The sequence below is a fragment of the Pristis pectinata genome, chromosome 11 (assembly GCF_009764475.1).
Source record: "Pristis pectinata isolate sPriPec2 chromosome 11, sPriPec2.1.pri, whole genome shotgun sequence".
Taxonomy (NCBI): Eukaryota; Metazoa; Chordata; class Chondrichthyes; order Rhinopristiformes; family Pristidae; genus Pristis; species Pristis pectinata.
In genome coordinates, this window is record NC_067415.1 from 1,833,743 (window position 1) to 1,854,439 (window position 20,697).

Sequence of the window (20,697 nt, forward strand, 5' to 3'; positions counted from 1 at the left end):
AAATTTGCCAGTGCTACTTGGGAGGGCTTAAACTAGTTTGGCAAGTAGGATTAAAGAGAATCCCAAAGCATTCTATACATACATCAAGAGCAAGAGGATAACTAAGGAGAGGGTAGGACCACTGAAGGATAAAAGAGGGAACATGTGCTTGGAAGCAGAGGAGGTGGGTGAGGTCCTCAATGAGTACTTTGCATCAGTATTTACCAAGGAGAAGGATGTGGAGAATCGGGAGATAAGTGTGGAGCATGCTAACGTGCTGGGGCATTTCGAGACAAAGGAGGAGGTAGTGTCAGGCCTCTGAAAGAGCAAATAAGGTGGATAAGTCCTCAGAGCCTGATGGGATATACCCCAGGTTATTGAGTGGGGCAAGAGATGAGATTGCTGGGGCCTTGACCAATATCTTCGTGTCCTCTCTAGCCACAGGCAAGGTGCCGGAGGACTGGTGAGTAGCTAATGTTGTTCCATTATCCGAGGAGGAAAACAGGGATGATCCTGGTAACTATAGACTGGTGAGTGTCACATCAGTGGTAGGGAAGTTACTGGAGAGGATACTTAGGGATAGGATTTCTAAGCATTTGGAAAACCATGGCCTAATTAGGGACAGTCAGCATGGCTTTGTGCAGGGCAAATTGTGTCTCACTAACTTGATTGAGTTTTTTTGACAAGGTGACGAAGGTGATTGAGGGTAGAGCTGTGGATGTTGTCTACATGGATTTTAGTAAGGCATTTGACAAGGTCCCTCATGGGAGGCTCATCCAGAAGATTAAGATGCATGGGATCCACAGTGAATTGGCCGTGTGGATTCAGAACTGGCTTGCTAGTAGAAGACAGAAGGTAGTGATTGATGGGACTTATCCTAGCTGGAGGTCTGTCACTAGTGGTGTTCCTCAGGGATCTGTACTGGGACCTCTGCTGTTTGTGATGTACATAAATGACCTAGATGAAAATGTACATGGGTGGGTTAGTAAGTCTGCAGATGATATGAAGATTGGTGTGTTGTGGATAGCGTGGGAGACTGGCAGAGGATACAGCAGGATAGATCAGTTGCAGATATGGGCGGAGAAATGGAAGGAGTTCAACCCGGCCAAATGCCAAGAGTTGCACCTTGGGAGGTCAAAGGTAAAGAGACAGTACACTGTTAACGGCAGGACCCTTAACAGTGTTGATGAGCAGGGGGATCTTGGGGACCAAGTTCATACTCCCTGAAAGTGGCTACGCAGGTTGATAGGGTGGTAAAGAGAATATGGCATGCTTGCCTTTCATAGTCTATGCAGTGAGTTGAAGAGTTAGGAAGTTATGCTGCAGCTTTATAAAACTTTGGTTAGGCTGCATCTGGAGTATTGCATTCAATTCTGGTCGCCCCATTATAGGATGTTGAGGCTTTGGAGAGGGTGCTGAAAAGGTTTACCAAGATGCTGCCTGGATTACAGGGCATGTGTTAGGAGGACAGGTTGGACAAACGTGGGTTGTTTTCTCTGGAGCAGCGGAGGCTGAGGGGAGATCTGGGAGGTTTATAAGACAGAGGTATAGACAAAGTAGACAGCTAGTATCTTTTCCCCAGGGTTGAAATGTCTAACACCTCCATTCACCTTAAATGCATGCCCTCTGGTAAGTTCAAAAGGAGATGTGTGGGGCAAATTTTTTTATATATATACATAGAGTGGTGGGTGCCTGGAATGCACTGCCTTGGGTGGTGGTGGAGGCAAATATGAGAGGGGCATTCAAGAAGCTCATAAGCACATGACTGTGAGAGAAATGGTAGGATATGGTCATTGTGTAGGCAGAAGGGATTAGTTTAGTTGGGCATTTTATTACTAATGTAATTGGTTCGGCACAATGTTGTGGGCCGAAGGGCCTATTCCTGTGCTGTACTGTTCTGATTGTGAAGCAGGTGAATGTAGAGTCAAAAAATGAGCTGCTGGAGGATCTCAGCAGGTCGGGCAGCATCTGTGGAAAGAAATGGACAGTCGACGTTCCAGGTTGAGACCCTTCATCTGGACTGGATGAAGCTCAGTTCAAAAGATTGACTGTCCATTTCCTTACCCGAGCTGCTGAGTTCCTGCAGCAACTCTTTGTTTTGCACCAGATTCCAGCAACTGCAGTTTCTTACATCTCCATTTTACCACTTGAACATAGAATCATAATGGTTTTAAGTTAAAGTTGATGACTGTCAAACAGGAGATGCCAGTCCTGATGCAGGTCTCTACCCGAAACATCGACTATCCTTCTGCCTCCACAGATGCTGTCTGACCCACCGGGTTAAACCAGCAGTTTGTGTTTTGCTACTTTAAAACAGGAATTCCTTCATGTTCTCCTTCAGCCCTTTGCCTCTACCTATCACCTCTCAGCTTATTACATCTTCTCCCCCCTCCCCCCACCACCTACCTTCCCCCCCCCCCCACCTGTCACCTGCCTGCATGTGCTCCTCCCCCTCCCCCCACCACCTTCTTCCAGCTTCTGCTCTTTCTTTCCAGTCCTGATGAAGGGTCTCAGCCCAAAACATTGACTGTTTATCTCCCTCCATGGATGCTGCCTGACCTGCTGAGTTCCTCCAGCACTTCGCGCGCGTGTGTGTGTGGCTCCAGATTCCAGCATCTGCAGAATTTTTTTTGCATCTTCCTTCACATTTTTCTGTTCAAAGTTTCCAGAATTAAAATCCCAAACTCCTTGGTCTGCTCAGAAATCCCTATTAGCCTTACTGCTACTCGATGTCATAATTTAGCATGACCACACGTAAAAATTCAACATGTGGTTCATATTTTCTAGAAAAACCGGTAAAAATGCTTCTCCAACTCTTATTTTAATGGAAGTACCTCTTGTACCAAAATGACCATCTTTCTCAAACTGTCCTGAAAGTCCCAGAAGCCCTGATATTTCTGAGTACAGTGCAAGAGAACTGCCCGTGTAGAGACCTGCAACTTGTGAGGAGGTTTTTACAAGATTTTCTGGTACTGTGCTGTCATTATCTATTTGGATAGCTGTTAAGATGGCCCATATTTAACACCATTTAGCTTTTCTTGAGATGTGTGCAAAAATTCACAATTTGAAAGATCCCCGAAGATGGCAGTGCAAGTAGATAACATGATTGAGAAGGCATAGGGGGATGCTGGCCTTCATTAATCGGGGCATTGAATAGAACAGCAGGAAAATGATTCTCCAACTTTACAAAACATTGGTCATACCTTAGCTGGAGTACTGCATGCAGTTCTGGTCACCACACTATAGGAATTATGTGATAGCACTGGAGAAGGAGATTCACCAGCATGTTGCCTGGGATCAAGTGTTTTAATCATGAGGAGAGACTGGATAAGCTACATCTGTTTTCCCTGGAGTGGAGGAGGTTAAGAGGTTGAGGTATATAAAACTGAGGGTATATATAGGGTCGACTATAGGAATTCCCCATATGCAAATGTCAAATACTGGAGGGCAAAGATTTAAGGTGGGAGGGGGAAAAGTTGAAAGGAGATTTGCATAGCAAGCTTTTTTTCTTTTACAGAGTGGTAGGTGCCTGGAATGTACTGCTAGTGGAGGTGGTGGAAGCAGACATGACAGTAACATTTAAGAGCCATTTAGATGTACACATGAACAGGCAGGAAATGGAGGGATATAGAAACTGTGCAGGCAGATGGGATTAGTTTAAACTGGCATCATTGTTGGCATGGACATCGTGGGCCAAAGAACCTGTTACTGTGCTGTACTGTTCTATATAAGAGGTAGCTAAAACTAGAGGACATAGATTCAGGGTAAGGGGATGAGAGGGACCCTTTTCATACAGAGAGTGGCTGGAACCTGGAATACACTACTAGAGAGTGGTGGAAGCAGTCGCAGATGAGCACTAGGCATTGAAGGCTACGGGACAAGTGCTGGAAGATGGGATTAATATGGATGTGTGCCCACTGATCGGCATGGACCTGGTGGGCTGAATAGCCTGCTTCCATGTTGTGTGACCGTGACTGCTAAATTGATCAGGGACTTGTGTGTTTCTATAACTGATAGCATATAAATAAAGAAACTAAACCAGCAAAAATGGAAGGTCTGCATACTATTTTAAAATTTCAAAACCACCAAACAAGGAGATAAAGTCCTATTTCACAGCAAAATTGAAAGACCAAATAGGCTTTTACATAATAAGGAAATGGGAAAGAGAGAAGATACAGTGCCTTTATCTTTGTCATATTAGGAATGAGCTGTATTGATAGTCTCCAATGTAAATGAAGATCAATAGAGGGTCAAAATTAAAACATCTGTAAAGTTAAAATTTCTTCATCTTGGTGGCGGCTCTTGGTATGGTGGACTTCCACAGCTGCTGCAACCCTCCTGTACCATAACTATATGGATAAGCCTGGTCATCAAAGTTCAACAACTTATGAAATTTTAGATATTGCGATGTGTTCTTCTCACCCAATAGTCAAGTGTGATGGTAAACCACAAGATGGTGATCAGGAACAGGGCAGGACATTTTTCTTGATTAGACTAAGAACATGAGATCAATTGCATCACTGGTAATGGCAATTGCCTAATTCAGCACAATCAGGTAACGAAGCTGAAGTTTCTGCTATAAAGTAGCTCAGCTGTGCCAATCCACCAGCATTTAAAAGTTAGGGCTCTTAACCTATCTCCTAAAGAAAGCAGGTGAGGTAAGATGCAATAGTCTCAAGACTCTTCTCATAAGTTCCACAACAGGTGTTCAAAGGCTGGTCAGAGTTAGATTTCAAGGAAGACGGTGAAACACAGAGGCAGAGAAGTTGCTAGAGTAAATTCCAAGACCAAGGTAGCTGCAGTTTCAGCTGCCTACAGGGCTGTTATGGGGCTGGTGGAGGATACTGGCAAAAACCATAGACGGACTTGGACACAAACTGGAATTTTGAGATAAAGACAAAGTCAGACTTGGGGCCAATAGAGGTCAGCAAACACAGGGGTGATGGGTGAACAAGAACATTGGTGCAAGTTAGGATGAGCTCACTTTTATGGACACTTCGGAAAGAGCCATCTATTTTCTCAACTCTTTCATGATAGAGGATGGTTTAAGATCAGCTGTCATCCTGGACCAATCAGTTTTTACATCCATTAAAATGCCCGAGGGAGGGGGAAATCACACGATTTCCTTTGTTTGTGATTTGCAATTAAGCAAATCCACATTTTAATTAGAAATAACAATTATAAAGCATCAAGCAGGCAAATAAACCACTAAGGGCTCAGTATAGTCTTTCCTCTAACTCCACTGAGTAGGTACCTCTTGAAGCAGCAGCAAGAGTGTCAGAGATCTGAGAGGTAATAGGCGGAAAATGGCAATCCCTGCTTCTTATAGATTCAGGAGCTCTTGATGATCAGCGTACAGGATTATACACATATGTGATATTGTTCCCACCCATCCTATTTGGATGTATCATGCTTGGTACGGCAACTGCTCTGCCCAGGACCGCAAGAAACTGCAGAGAGTTGTGGACACAGCCCAGCGCATCACAGACACCAGCCTCCCCTCCTTGGACTCTGTCTTTACCTCTCGCTGTCTTGGTGAAGCAGCCAGCATAATCAAAGACCCCACCCACCCGGGACATTCTCTCTTCTCTCCTCTTCCATCAGGTAGGCGATACAGGAGCCTGAAGGCACGTACCACCAGACTTAAGGACAGCTTCTACGCCACTGTGATAAGACTATTGAATGGTTCCCTTATCCAAAGAGATGGACTCTGACCTCACGATCTACCTTGTTGTGACCTTGCACTTTATTGCATTGCACTTTCTCTGTAGCTGTGACACTTTACTCTGTACTGTTATTGTTTTTACCTGTACTACATCAATGCACTCTGTACTAACTCAATGTAACTGCACTGTGTAATGAATTGACCTGTATGATCGGTACGCAAGACAAGTTTTTCACTGTACCTCGGTACAAGTGACAATAATAAACCAATATCAATTGTCAAACAGCTAACCAATTATTCATGCTCTCCCGCTGTTTCCTCATGTGCATGGATTTACCAAACAAGGTCTAATGTTTGGACCCCCTTACCTGAGTGGACTGTATGATTGTCAGATCATTGATGCAGGAAAAACCTGCACCCATAGCCGATCGGAGCCCTGCAGTACCGAATGTCATTCTATAACACAGGCGATCCCGCAGCTCCTTCTTCTTCCCATCATACTGGAGCTTCTCAATCTCAGCTTTTGTCTTGGGATTCTGTGAACAATGACATAATTGATTCAAGAATAATAAAGCATATCAAAAAGCCTCTTGGCAAAAATCCTTTCTCCTGCCCAGCTGACAACAATCAATAAATTAGATCCTTCATCTGAGCACCACTATTCCACATTACAAGCATGAATAGAGCTTGTTGAGAGTTCATTGACTAAAAGATAACACACCAGGCTATCTTCAAATGGCTTAAATTTGTATTTCAACTTCAGTTATTTAGCATTTTTGATCTCCAGTAAATGTATGGAAGCCAGACAGAAAATATACACCCAGATCAAGAAATGGGCCATCCTTACAAGAGATTGGCTGCCAAGACATAACATACCATTGTAAAAAAATAAAGTCCTGTTCATGCACAGTACAACAAATAAAACCCATAAACAGAATTAAGAACCAAAAGGTACACACCTCAATGCATGGCTTTAGGAAATGTGCTCCCAAGAACAAAGCTGTAGTTGACAGTGGAACCAACTTACTCTCCTACCCTCTGCCACCAAGGACACAGACAAAAGCCGGCAGGAACTACGTAACCAGAGAAACAACTTGATGGGTTCCAGAAGATCAGTCCATGCTTTGGGAAGCCAGAGGTCCCAGAAGTCACACTTTATAAGTGTTCATTTCAGTAACACATACCACCTCAGCATAGCCATCTTTAAATGTCACACAAGAATAGTTATTTTTCCAAAGTAGAGTTTGTGCCTTGGGAAGTACAACAGAGCAAACAAGAGAACAAGCCATCATTTTTTTCCCCCTCAACTAATGGGAGACCCAATGCCCAGCTCAACATCAGTTCTACTCCTGCGGCCAGAGCCCTAGTGTCTGGCTTACAATCACTGCCAGATCTACTGGCTGGCCACCGATGAAGAGATTGGTGGCTCCGTTTCTCAGTAGATCAGCACTTCAACAGGATATTGAAAGTTTGTACGCAAAGTTCTCTTGTCTTGTCCCTGATTGTGCAAAAGAAAAGACAGTCTATTTTTGTCTCTTCACTGTCTTGTACAATTTATATTGTGTTGTCTGTACCTATATGCCTGTGATGCTGCTACAAGTTTTGCCATTGTACCTGTACCTCACTGTACTTGTGCACATGACAATAAACTTGACTTGACTTGAACTTTCAATATAAATAAAATAGACTTCAGTATAAACATAGCCTCTGGGAATTTTGGGACATGGGATGGCTTGAGATCCCTCAGGGTCGGTTGTAAGGCTACAGTTACACAGGCAGTCCCACAGCTAAGCATTATCACTCTGGGTCTGGGAACCAAAGTGTATTATTTCCAAGATCTTACATCTTTGGATATAATTTTGCAGAAACTAAAAACTTTTGTTCATTAAACAATGCTTCTGTTTCTGTACAAAAGTCACTAGACCACAAATCACGAGTGGAGTTGCTGACATCTGAAAATAAATTTTCATTTTGGCAGTTACCACTAATGATATGTCACTGAGCCATTTCAATCAGATTTCAACCCAGTTAAATGTTTTCCCATTACACACACCGACCAGCCATCTGTTGCTCAGTCTCATACAGAGTACCATAAATTATTCATGGCAGTAATTTACAACATCAATTATAAATGACAGGGCCCTGGAGAATATTGCAGAACAGGGAGACCTCAGTACAAAGTGGTGAAGAAGGCAGAAAGTATGCTTGCCTTCATCAGGTGGGGCACTGAGTACAAGAGTCAGGACGTTATGTTACAAGTGTACAAGACATTGGTGAGACTGCACCTGGAATACTGAGTGCAGTTCTGGTTGTCACTGCATCAGGAGGATGCGATTAAGCTAGAGAGGGTGCAAACAAGATTCACAAGGATGTTGCTGGGACTGGAGTGCTTGAGTTAATGAGGAGAGGCTGAATAGGCTGGGACTGCTTACCTTGGAACAAGGAGACTGGGGGGTGACCTTATAAAGATTTATAAGGTATGAGGGGCATAGATAAGGTAGATGGTCATAGTCTTTATCTAGGAATAGGGGAGACTAAAAATAGAGAGCATGTGTTTGAGGTGAGAGGGGAAAGATTTAAAGAGGACCCGAGGGGCAAGTTTTCCCCACACAGAGGGAACGAGCTGCCAGAGGAAGTGGTAGAGGCAGGTACAATTGCAATGTTTAAAAGACATTTGGACAGGAAAGGTTTAGGGGGATATGGGTCAAATACAGACAAATTGTGACTCTATGACTCCATGAAAATTAACATTGCTGAAAACACTCCCACTTGTACATACAGGCCAGTTAAGCACAGAATAAGATGGCCATTCTGCTTTCATTAAACAGTGGTCAAAAGCTCGCAATAATAAATTTACTATTTTATAATCATTTCAGGGATTAAAATCCACATACATAAAATTGTATTTTTAAATTCCCCCAAGTGTTTCTCAAGCAGTATTCATAATTTACAAATAAATGAAAATTAAAAACTGAAATAAACACTGAAATTGCATTTTCTGCTTTTGTTAGCACCACTTTTTGATTAAAAAAATCATTAAATATCGTGCAATAAAGTGTAACATTATCAAGGTACATTACAGCGAGAATAGGTCATAAATATCTGAACTACATGCACATCAGGGATTTCCTTTGATTATACAAGGGAAGTTTGTAAAATAGTAGCAATGTGGAGAAATGTCAGACTACCAACAGCAGTTGTGTCATTCCCATGTTAAACAAAGCATGTGTAGAAGTTTCAAGCTGCTGTCAGTTCCATCGTGCAATGATGGCAAATGCCAATATTTTCCTCAGTCATTGCAACTGCAAGATCCAGTCTGTTATATTGGGTTGGCTCCAGGCATTCCATAACACTGCACTGATGATGGAAGAACTTTTGTTTTTGGCTCCCCAGCTCAAAAAGATGGTTCATTTTTTTTTGAATGGCGTCACCAATCTTCATTAAATTGAGCTTAGTATTTATTTTTATTTTTTATTCAATTGTACATTTAATTACTGTATTTTGTTTTAAACTAATATTAATGTTTAAGTTTTTAAAATTTGTATTATTTAAATCAATTTCAATTATCTTTAAATGTTGCTGATATTAACAAATATTTAAAAAGTGAAGCAGGCCACTATTAGTATCCAGTGTTATAGGCTGTCAGGGCAGTGATTGGGGCAGGGCCTGAGGATGCAACATCTAGAGGCCTGGTTGCCACATCATGAGGGCAGCAGGCCTTAAAGATGTTGGGTGCTGATGGGCTCCTGAAGGTTCGTGAGGCTATTGTGGGAGCAAGTGTGGCTGGCAGACATTCTGGGAAATAACTATCTCATAGTTTAATTAATGGTGAGCTGTGGTTTAGAGAATCTGGGTGGATCAGGAGAAAGAAAGAAGCTCGGGGGTTTCCCAAAATTGGAAAATTCAATGTTTATACCATACCTGTACTATCATGGCAGGCATGGTAGTGTAGTGGTTAGCGTAACACTTTACAGCACCAGCGACCCTGGTTCAATTCCCGCCGCTGTCTGCAAGAACTTTGTACATTCTCTCCATGTCTGCGTGGGTTTCCTCCTGGTGCTCCGGTTTCCTCCCACATTTCAAAGTCGTACAGGTTAGGAAGTTGTGGGCATGCTATGTTGGCACCAGAAGCATAGCGACACTTGCGGGCTGTCCCCAGAACACACTACACAAAAGATGCATTTCACTGTGTGTTTCAATGTATGTGTGACTAATAAAAAGATCTTAACTTATCACATTCAGGTACTGTACAGATAACAGATTGGTTACGACTCCACCACTGCTCTCAGGGATGGCAACATTGGATGCTCCAATTGGCCCCTTTGAACTTGAGACTGGGAAGGGAGCAAAGATCATTTCAGGGTTCCTGATTATACAGACATTGTACAAGAACAACATTGAGCTTCTTAATAATACTCTTCAGCAACATAGTACCCCACCAGAAGATCTGAAGTGTCCATCATCAGTTAGGAGAATTGTAATACAAAATGAACTGCCAAGTAGTAATTGCTTAGAAATGTCAGTTGAGAGATTTATTTTCTGTTTCAGACACAAGCATGATTAGCTTGACAGTACTTTACAGAAAAAACATTTTTAAAACATCCCACGTCAGGAGCTCTGGTTGTGCAAGCACAGTTGGCAGACCTCTTTCGCTGCCCAAGAAACACGGTTAATTCTCTACTCGGCTATAACATGCGCCCGAAGTCAGGCTGCCATTTAACATGCTCCAAACGACTCTCTTCCTCAAATCTCACCACACCTGAAAAGACATACATTACTGGATGCCCTGAAGCCAACTCTGGTGCATGACTCAGCCACACAGATCAATTGACAGAGAAACAAAAAATTCTGCAGATGCTGGAATCTGGAGCAATACACAAGAAGTGCTGGAGGAACTCAGCAGGTCAGGCAGCATCCATGGAGGGAAATGTTTCGGGCCAAGACCCTTCATCAGGACTGGAAAGTAAGAGGGCAGAAGCCAGAATAAGAAGGTGGGGGGAGGGGGAGGAGCACACGTAGGCAGGGGACAGGCGAGTTCTGGTGATAGTCGAGTTCAGGTGAGGGGCGAAGGTAGGTGGGTGGGGGAGAAGAGGTAATAAGCTGAGAGATGATAGGTAGAAGAGGCAAAGGGCTGAAGAAGGAATCCGGTAGGAGAGGGCAGTGGACCATGGAATAAAGGATGGGGGAGGGGAGGAGAGGAGATGGGCAGGTCTTCAAGACAGGAATAAGGGAAGACAAAGTGGGGGGGTGGGGCGGGCGGTTACCGGAAGTTAGAGAGATCGACGTTGAGGCCATCAGGTTGGAACCTCCCAAGGCGGAATATGAAGAGTCATTCCTCCAACCTTCGCCTGTCTGATTCCCAATTTGTTTTGCAGTTCTTAGCTATCATGCTACACAAGGATCAAAAGCCCCTGGGCTTGTGGAGTAGGGAGGCAACAGAAACTAATGTCATTATCTATTATGTTCATATGCGTAGGTGTCAATTCAATTGAATAATGGCTAGCAGGAATTTCGATGACATTTATTTAGATGCTTGCTTTGCAATAGGCAACATATGATGAAAGGAAATGCGATTCCTAGAAGTCTCAGAATCACACAGCACAGAAACAGGCTCGTCAGCCCACCATCAAGCACCCTTTACATTAATCCTACTTATTCACCCTACAACTCCATCAACTCAACCAGATTCTACCACTCAACTATACACTAGGGGCAATTTATAGCAGCTAAAAACCTATCAACCTGCATGTCTTTGGGATGACGGAGGAAACTGAAGCACCTGGAAGAATCCCATGTTGTCATAGGGAAAATGTGCAAACTCCATACACACGGCACTCTAGGTTAGGATTGAACCCAGGTCGCTGCAGATGTGAGGCAAAGGCTCTACTAGCTGCACCACTGTGCTGAGTTATTATCTAGGGCTATTAAAACTAAATGCCTGATAAGCTGACGTACAAGTTACAGAACATGTTAGTTTGTTGTCAAGCAGCTTCCACTGCAGCGGCAACTTCATTGAATTGGATGAATCGTGCACAATAATTGAAGGAAAGCTATGAGCATTTGTATAGGACAGCATCTATACAATGCAGTGTGGTTGTTCTTGTACGGGTATGATAGGCAAACTTTATGGTGAAGTGAAGAGAAAAGTAGCATTAAGCTATTGATAGCCAAGTGTTTTGACTGGGAGTTCAACAGACTAAAGAACCTGCCATCCGTTTCTTCAGGAAAATTGAAAAAACACCATCGAATATGCTTTTATACTTCTAAATGAATTTAAGGCATTAATTCAACTCATTGAACATAACAGTTGAAAAAATGTTTTATTTTCTCCAGTCCTCAAGTGGCACAGGACCGAGACAAAGAGCATAGTGCCCTTGTTTTAGGCACTGTTTGGGTTAACATCTTAACACCTTGGGTTGTTTTCTCTGCAGCTGCGGAGGCTGAGGGGAGACCTGACAGAAGTTTATAAGATTGAGAGGCAAAGAGTAGACAGACAGTATCTTTTTCCCAGGGTCAAGATGTCTAATTTTAGAGGGCATGCATTTAAGGCAAGAAGGGGAGAGTTCAAAGAAGATGAGCAGGGCAAGTTTTTTTTTTAAAAAAAACTGAGTTGTGGGTGCCTGGAATGTGCTGCCAGGGGTGCAGGAGACTAATACGACAGAGGCATTTAAGAGAGGCACACGAATGTGCAGAGAACAGCGGGATATGGACATTGTGTGGGCAGAAGGGATTAGTTTAGTTAGGCGTTTAATTACTAGTTTAATTAATCTGACACAACATCATGGGCCGAAGGGCCAGTTCCTGTGCTGTACTGTTCTATGTTCTAACAAAAATTATTTTGTAGTAGGGTTCAAGTACAATAAGAATAATAGAGACACAGACTGCAGATGCTAGAATCTGGAGCGACAAACAATCTGCTGGAGGAACTCCTAATTCCCAATTCCTTCCAACTTGTCAACAATTCCTTTCCTCCAACAGATGCTGCTCGACCTGCTGAGTTCCTCCAGCATATATTGTTTGTTGGGGGAATAATAGTTGTGCCCAGTGATTCCGATGCTGTACTGGCAGGTTATTTGGCATCTGAACGACTCATTAGCTTTTTAGGAGGAGGGTAGGTAGAGAATAAAATTGAAATTTAAAATTAGTGAATAAAATTAGAAACCTGCAACCAGAAGTTCAAAGACCACCGTGGAAGCATAGGATGTTGAAAGATAAAAACAATCAGCTGTTGGACTGTTTTAAATAATTTACACTTAATGCCCTCAGGAAGGGTGAAAAAGCTTGGCAGTCCAGCTGAGCCCAATACCACATGGATCACTCTTAATACGCTTGGGTCAAATACAAATGGTCAATAAATGCCTAGCAAGTACCATCTCCAAGCCACTTGGTAAAAAGATATACGTTTTTCTTCCTTGTTAACTTGTCATGTTGTGAAATTCGCACATAATTTGGTCAGTCATTTTCTACAGTTTACAAGACAGAATATTCATGTATTCAATATAAACAATCTAGCTGGAATAATTTCAAACTGTGGTAATCTTTAAATCATTAAGGAACTCATTCATTTGCAAGCTTTTGTTTTTAAAAGGTTGATTTCTTTTACAATAAATTATGGATTTCTGCCATTGGACAGTGTCTAAAAAGACGATGAATTTGAAAAACAAATATTGGCTTTAAAAGCTAACGGCTCATTAACAGAACAAAAATTCTTGTGAGTGAAGTGCAACGATGAACTCCGACTGCACTGAACCAATCCACAATGTTTAGCTGGACAGACATCGTACTTCAGAACAAACCTCAAAGAGTCAACGCACAAAATGGAAAAAAAAAGAAATCAAAATGAAATCTTCCTCAGGTTTGCTTTTATTTGAAGACTTAATTTTGTCCTTCCGATTTGATCTTTAAAGCCTCTTGAACTCTATAATCGCAGACATCCAATGAGCCAGACGGCATTAATTAACTGACAGGTAAGCAGCAAATTCAAATTCAGAGAAGTCACTTGCGTATCAAGATATGTACAGCAAGATGGGTTTTGTAATGCCTATAATTTCAAAAGATGACTCATGGCTAGTTTCCAGTGCTATCGGCGGCTCAAAAATACAAGACTAAGCAATTAATCTACTTCCAAAAATCTAAACCACTAACTAGAGCAAGCTATTCTTTCATGGGAGAAACAGCAAGAATGCAAAAGGATCCCCTTTAATGTTTACATAAATGAAGCAATTGCATCGAGATCACAAAATGCTTTCCCTTCCCTTAGTACAGGTCATCACATCCCTTGGTGAAGGTCAGTTAAAGCATTACGGTTGATACAGACTTTTGAGCCAACAATCAAAGATAAGAAAAGGTGCAATCACTCTGATGGGATTATACTACAGACCCCCCAATAGCCAACAGGACATTGAGGAACTGTTATGCAGGCAGATTAGGGAAAGATGAAAAACTAATAGGGTTGTTGTCATGGGGGACCTCAACTTCCCTTATATAACTTGGGACCTTCATAGTGTAAGAGGGTTAGACGGGACAGAATTTGTTAGGTGCATCCAGGAGGGTTTCTTAAATCAATATGTGTATAGTCCAATGAGACAAGGGGCTGTACTAGACCTGGTGTTGGGAAACAAGCCTGGCCAGGTAACTGACTTTTCAGTGGGAGAACAGTTAGGGAACACTGACCACAACTCCTTAAGTTTTAAGATATCCATAGATAAGGATAAATATGGACCTTGCAGGAGAGTATTAAATTGGAGCCGGGCAAATTACAGGAACATCAGGCAGGAACTAGGGAGAGTTAACTGGGAACAGATGTTTTTGGACAAATCCACATCTGATGAGTGGAGGGTTTTTAAAGACCAACTGCACAGAGTACAGGACAGGTATGTTCCAGTAAGAAGGAAGGACAAGGATGGCAGGGGAAGGGAACCTTGGATGTCGAGAGAGGTGGTGAATTTAGTCAAGAAGAGAAAGGAAATGTACATAAAGTTTAGGAAGCTGGGATCAAACAATACCAATCAAACAGAGCACTTGAGGATTATAAAGAAAGGAACTCACAAAGCGAATTAGGAAAGCCAAGAGGGGCTATGAAAAGTCCTTGGCAAGTAGGATTAAAGAGAATCCCAAGGCATTCTATACATACATCAAGAGCAAGATGATAACAAGGGAGAGGGTAGGACCACTCAAGGATAAAAGGAGGGAACGTGTGTTTGGAAGCAGAGGATGTGGGCGAGGTCCTTAATGAGTACTTTGCAAGAAGGACATGGATGATAGGGAGATCAGTGTGGAGCATGCTAATATGCTAGAGCATTTCGAGATAAATGAGAAGGTAGTATTGGGTTTCTGAAAGAACATCAAAGTAGATAAATCCCCAGGGCCCGATGGGATATACCCAGATCATTGAGAGAGGCAAGAGATGAGATTGCTAGGGCCTTGACCAATATCTTTGTGTCCTCTCTAGCCACAGGCAAGGTCCTGGAGGACTGGTGAGTAGCTAATGTTGTTCCATCATTCAGGAAAGGAAACAGGGATAATCCTGGTAACTATAGACCAGTGAGTCTCACATCAGTGATAGGGAAGTTACTGGAAAGGATTCTTAGGGATAGGATTTCTGAGCATTTGGAAGACCACAGCCTAATTAGGGACAGTCAGCATGGCTGTGTGCAGGGCAAGCCATGCTTTAATAACTTGATTGAATCTCTTGACAAGGGTGATTGATGAAGGTAGAGTTGTGGATGTTGTCTACATGGATTTTAGTAAGGCGTTTGACAAGGTCCCTCATGGGAGGCTCATCCAGAAGATTAAGATGCATGGGATCTAAGGTGAATTGGCCGTTTGGATTCAGAACTGGCTTGCCTGTAGAAGACAGAGGGTAGTGGTCGATGGGATTTATCCTAGCTGGAGGTCTGTCACTAGTGGTGTTCCTCAGGGATCTGTACTGGGACCTCTGCTGTTTGTGATGTATATAAATGACCTGGATGAAAATGTGCATGGGTGGGTTAGTAAGTCTCCAGATGATATGAAGATTGGTGTGTTGTGGATGGCATGGGAGACTGGCAGAGGATACAGTAGGATAGATCAGTTGCAGATATGTGCAGAGAACTGGCAGATGGAGTTCAACCCGGTGAAGTGTTGCACCTTGGGAGGTCAAAGGTAAAGAGACAGTACACTGTTTATGGCAAGAGCCTCAACAGTGTTGATGAGCAGAGGGATCTTGGAGTCCAAGTTCATAGCTCCCTGAAAGTGGCTGAACAGGTTGATAGGGCGGTAAAGGCAGTGTACGGCATGCTTGCCTTTATTAGTCTATGCAGTAAGTTGAAGAGTCAGGAAGTTATGCTGCAGCTTTATAAAACTTTAGCTAGGCCGCATCTGGAGTATTGCATTCAGTTCTGGTCGCCCCATTATAGGAAGGATGTTGAGGCTTTGCAGAGGGTGCAGAAGAGGTTTATGAAGATTAGAGGGCATGTGCTATGAGGAGAGGTTGGACAAACTTGGGTTGTTCTCTCTGGAGCAGCAGAGGCTGAGGTGAGATCTGATAGAGGCTTATAACATTATGAGTACATAACCAGTATCTTTTCCCCATGGTTGAAATATCTAATACCAGAGGGTGTGCATTTAAGGTGATAGGGGGTAAGTTCAAAGATGTGCAGGGCAGGTTTGTTTTAAGACAGAGTGGTGGGTGCCTGTAATGCGCTGTCTGGGCTGGTGGTGGAGGCAAATACGATAGGGGTGTTCAAGAAGCTCTTAGATAGGCACACGAATGTGAGGGAAATGGTAGGAGATGGACATTGTGTAAGCAGAAGGGATTAGTTTAGTTGGGCATTTTATTACTAATGTAATTGGTTTTGCACAACATTGTGGGCCGAAGAGCCTGTTCCTGTGCTGTTCTATGTTCTAATCCATACTGGTGTTTATCCTCCTCTTGGTCCTAGTCTCATATACCCATTTTGTTATTTTCCTTTAACCATCCACAACGTGTCAGTGATTTAATCATTAATTGGTATTCTGCATTCATAGCCTTACATGCAAAGACGTTTCTCCTGTTTTCTGTCCTTACAATCTTGTTATAATGTTATATTGTATCAGTGTCTTTCCATCTACTTGCTCCTTGCCTTAAAAATGGTAAGTACCTCTAACAAATCCAATCTGTTTTGCAACCTATGGTTTCAATTCCTTTTCTATTACTAATGCTAAAAAGTCCAGTTGGTGCTTCCCTGCACTCTTTAAAAACCCTGATTGCTAAAAAGGGCATGATTTTCACATTGCCTTGTTTACCCTAATTGGTCTAGAGCTTCTTAGCAAAGGGATCTCTCTAAACCCACAAAATATCGGGTATCTGGTACTTTAATGATTTATCTAGCTTGGATAATACTGTCAATATTTCTAGATACCCATGTTAGAAACAGGCTGTTGGATAGGATAATCCTTGCATTGTGTTTTGCAAGAGTCCCCCTTCTTATCAAAGAAACCATAAAGACTGATCATTATCTCATTAATCCTCTTGTGGGACAGAATACTGTTATTGGACATGTTCTTTCTTTTCCTTTCACTGCTCAGTCTTTCTTGTTGGCTTTGCTCACTGGCACAATAGTGCTCACATCAGTGGTGGGAAAGAGATAACAAACGAAAGGCAACCTTTACATTCCTCAACTTTCTTCCAAAGGCTGAAGAATGAACAAGCAGTGTCTTTCCAATGTGCTAAGGACATTCCACTCAAATGCATCAAATTCATACATTTCATTGCATATTGTAGCACAGAATCTCCACAACCAAGGCCAAGTGCAAAGAAATGCTGAAGTGCATTCTTATCATGATTTCAACTCCAGCCTTAACTGGAACACTAACTTCAGGATTACCCAAAGACAGAAGTTACACTGAAAGATCTTACTGAAATTTCTTCTCCAGGCCTAATTACTGGGACATTAATCAATCATCAATGGAATTTTGCAGGACTGTCTGGTTCCAAGGAGAGATTACTAATTTTGCCGGTCTCCCAATACCAGGTTCAAAATAGTGGTGGTGGGAATATGTGTTTAGAAGAATCTGATAGATAAATTAGTGAAGAAGTAGTGCGTACAATTTTGGTCACCTCACCTTAAATAAAAATCACATGTCATATAGGGAGAGTGACCTCCCCCTCTGGTCTACACACCTCAGCATATCCTCACATTTATAATATTGCAAAGAGGTCACCTCTTATTCTACCATACTCAAGAGATAGAGGCTTAGCTTACTCAATCTCACCTCCTTTGACAGACCTACCATCCCCTGAACCAGTCTGGTGAATTTATGCTGCACTCCTTCCACGTGCAGTTATCAAGTTTGTTTTAATAGGACAAATTATTTTCTCACATAACAGGATTGTTCTGCTAAGGTGACCTCACAACCTGTCAATTTCAATGCTAAAGCTTGTATGACAGATTTAAAACAATTCTGCCCTCATGACATGAGCATTTGACTTCAATATATCAGAAGAGATGCCAATTCCCCAAGCCCCTCCACCCTAAAAGGATCATCACCTATTCCCCATTTCCTCAAACCCCTCCACCCCAACAGGACCGTCACCAATTGCCCATTCCATCAGCCCCTCCAGACCAATAGGACCATTATCTATTGCCCATTTCCCCAGCTCCTCCAACCCCATCACCTATTTCCCCTTTCCTCAAACCCCTCCATCCCAACAGGACTGTCACCAATTGCCCATTCCTCCAACCACTCCACCCCAACAGGACCATCACCAATTGCCCATTCCTCTGATCCCTTCACCCCAACAGGACCATCACCAATTGCCCATTCCTCTGATCCCTTCACCCCAACAGGACTGTCACCAATTTCCCATTTCCCCACCTCCTCCAACCCCATCACCTATTACCCATTCCTCCAACCCCTCCACCCCAACAGGACCGTCACCAATTGCTCATTCCATCAGCCCAACAGGGCCATCAGGGACTGCACCACCCGCCGTTACCAATAGCAACGCCTTTTAAATATCAACAGCCGTGTGGCGACCGACCCGCGCTGCGCCGAGCTGATAACGAAGGTAAACAGACAGAGCCGAAAGGTCTGGGAGGGGGAGAGAGAAGGGCCGAGGTCTGAAGCACACATGTGTGCAGGGGAGAGCAGACCGACCTGGTCCCACAGCAGCCACTGCTGCAGCGCCCGCTCCAGCTCCTGGTCTCCGTCGTGGAGCTCGCCTTTCAGCGGGTTCGCGTTCACATCCTGCCCGCCGTCCCCCATCTCCGCTCGGGCACGCAACCGCTGGCCAACGCGCTCACAGCCTGGCCGAGCGCCGCCGGTACCTCAGTGGCCGCAGAGCCACCTCCTCATCGTGTGCGAGCCGCCGCCGCCGCCAGCGCTGCCTATTTTCCTCCCCCATAACAGTTCAAACCACGCCTGCGCAGCGCGGACGGCGCCGCCTTTGTAGTTTATCGGCGGCGGCGGCGTGGGCGGGGCGCGCAGAGGAGGCAGGTGGGCGGACTACAGCTCCCGGCGGGCACCGCGCACGGGCGCGGCTTTGGTTGCCCGGGGAACGACGGTGGAAGGGCGGGAAGGACAAGCTCGCCGCGGAGCCAACTGGGAATTGTAGTCTCGATCGCAGGAAATGCGCCGAGACTGACACGACCGCGGACTACAGCACCCAGAAGGCAATGCGCGCTGCATGGACACCGCCCTGAACAAGAGAGATGTCTTGGAGTTGTCTCGGGAACCTGGTAAATACAGACATGGTAGGCCTGTTTTTTTTGTGCTGCATGACACGGTAGACTTCTTCCACCGAGCCTTGCATTCAATATCCCAAAGCAAAGGTCCTCTGTCAACCTGCTGGTGCTGTAGCACCCTGCCCTCCATAAAGGCTCACGACCAGACCTTGGAAAACAGACCACTTCCCATCTCTCGGAAGCCACCTCAGCAAGGACAATCATGGATTTAAAATTCACCCCCACTTTCAATGTGCCAGCAGAGCCTCCAGTTGACTAAGGAAACGCATTGGGGTTTTAAATTGAAACCTCAGACCTGGCCCAAAATTCATGCTCTACCAGGAAGCAGTGATCCCTGCCTTATAGATATTTCCGAGATCTGGACTCGAGCAGGCATCTCAAGACACTGGAAAAATAAATGAATGCTATTTCTGCAAAACTGACCAAATTCACTGAAGAGATTAAGGAAACCAACATCAGTGTCCTCTCCCAGGCCTACAACCATGACCTGAAGACCTGAGTTACTCTTACCTGTCAGCTACATTGGCAGGTCACGTTGTTTACATTCCCAACAGCAAACTTCCGAAAGAGATGCACTGTTCTGAAATTGCCAGACAGAGAAAAAGATTCAAGGACATGTTCAAAGCTTCCTTTAAGTGCAACATCCCCACGACTGCTCAAAGTGGAGAAGGAGCATTCGGGATGGAATTGAGCAACTCAAGGCAGTGCATTGGGAAAGTAAGTGGTGGGAGGAGCATACCACCTCAAGGATCAAGAATTACTCACTCCACTCTGGTTTTGTGGATTCTGAGGTGGCTAATGAGGCCAATGAGAGTATTCCCCCAATGTCTTAATCTGCATAACAATGATTACTACATGACAACTGTGACTATACTTTACCGCTAATCAAATACTTTAACACTTTGGCCAACCTGAGGTCATGACAGGCACCATGAAAATGGGGAACTGGGATTGATTAAGAGCACTTTCAAAGAGCTGACACAAATACCAATGGTGCCCATCCATTCTGTACTGTACTGGGCAGTTCTAGGATTTCTTGCATTATACAATGCAGTGTGACGTACAGTCATTTGCAAACACTGCCATCCTCTGGCATCTGCACACATGACATCTGTCAACATATGTCCAAGTTTTTGACAACCATTGCAGGTGGTATGTGGGACCTGCATAGTTTAAATCCATATTCTTCTCAAGTTTTTCCCTCTTGAGGGCCATGGTACATGCAGATCAACAGTCAACATTACACCAGAGAATGGAAACACGCCCTTCAGCCCACAACAACCATCAAGCACCCATTTTCACTAATCCCATTGGGAGGGTGGGAGGGAACCAGAGCACCCAGAGGCA

General features: G+C 43.8%; 1 protein-coding gene across 4 annotated transcripts in view; it reads right to left on the minus strand.

The window, feature by feature from the left end:
• The window catches only part of pgm2l1 (phosphoglucomutase 2-like 1), a 96,947-nt gene that overhangs the window by 66,599 nt on the left and 9,651 nt on the right, over positions 1–20,697 (minus strand). Inside the window, exons 1-2 of one of the 4 annotated variants that reach the window (XM_052025898.1) lie at positions 19,861–20,158; positions 6,013–6,180 (exon numbers count right to left, since the gene is read on the minus strand). In XM_052025898.1, coding sequence (XP_051881858.1) covers positions 6,013–6,099 — 87 coding nt within the window. In that variant the 5' untranslated portion in view covers positions 6,100–6,180; positions 19,861–20,158. Of the gene's footprint in view, positions 1–6,012; positions 6,181–9,565; positions 9,691–18,763; positions 19,007–19,860; positions 20,159–20,697 lie in introns of those variants that run through there. The other 3 variants (XM_052025896.1, XM_052025897.1, XM_052025899.1) reach the window with 3 other exon arrangements.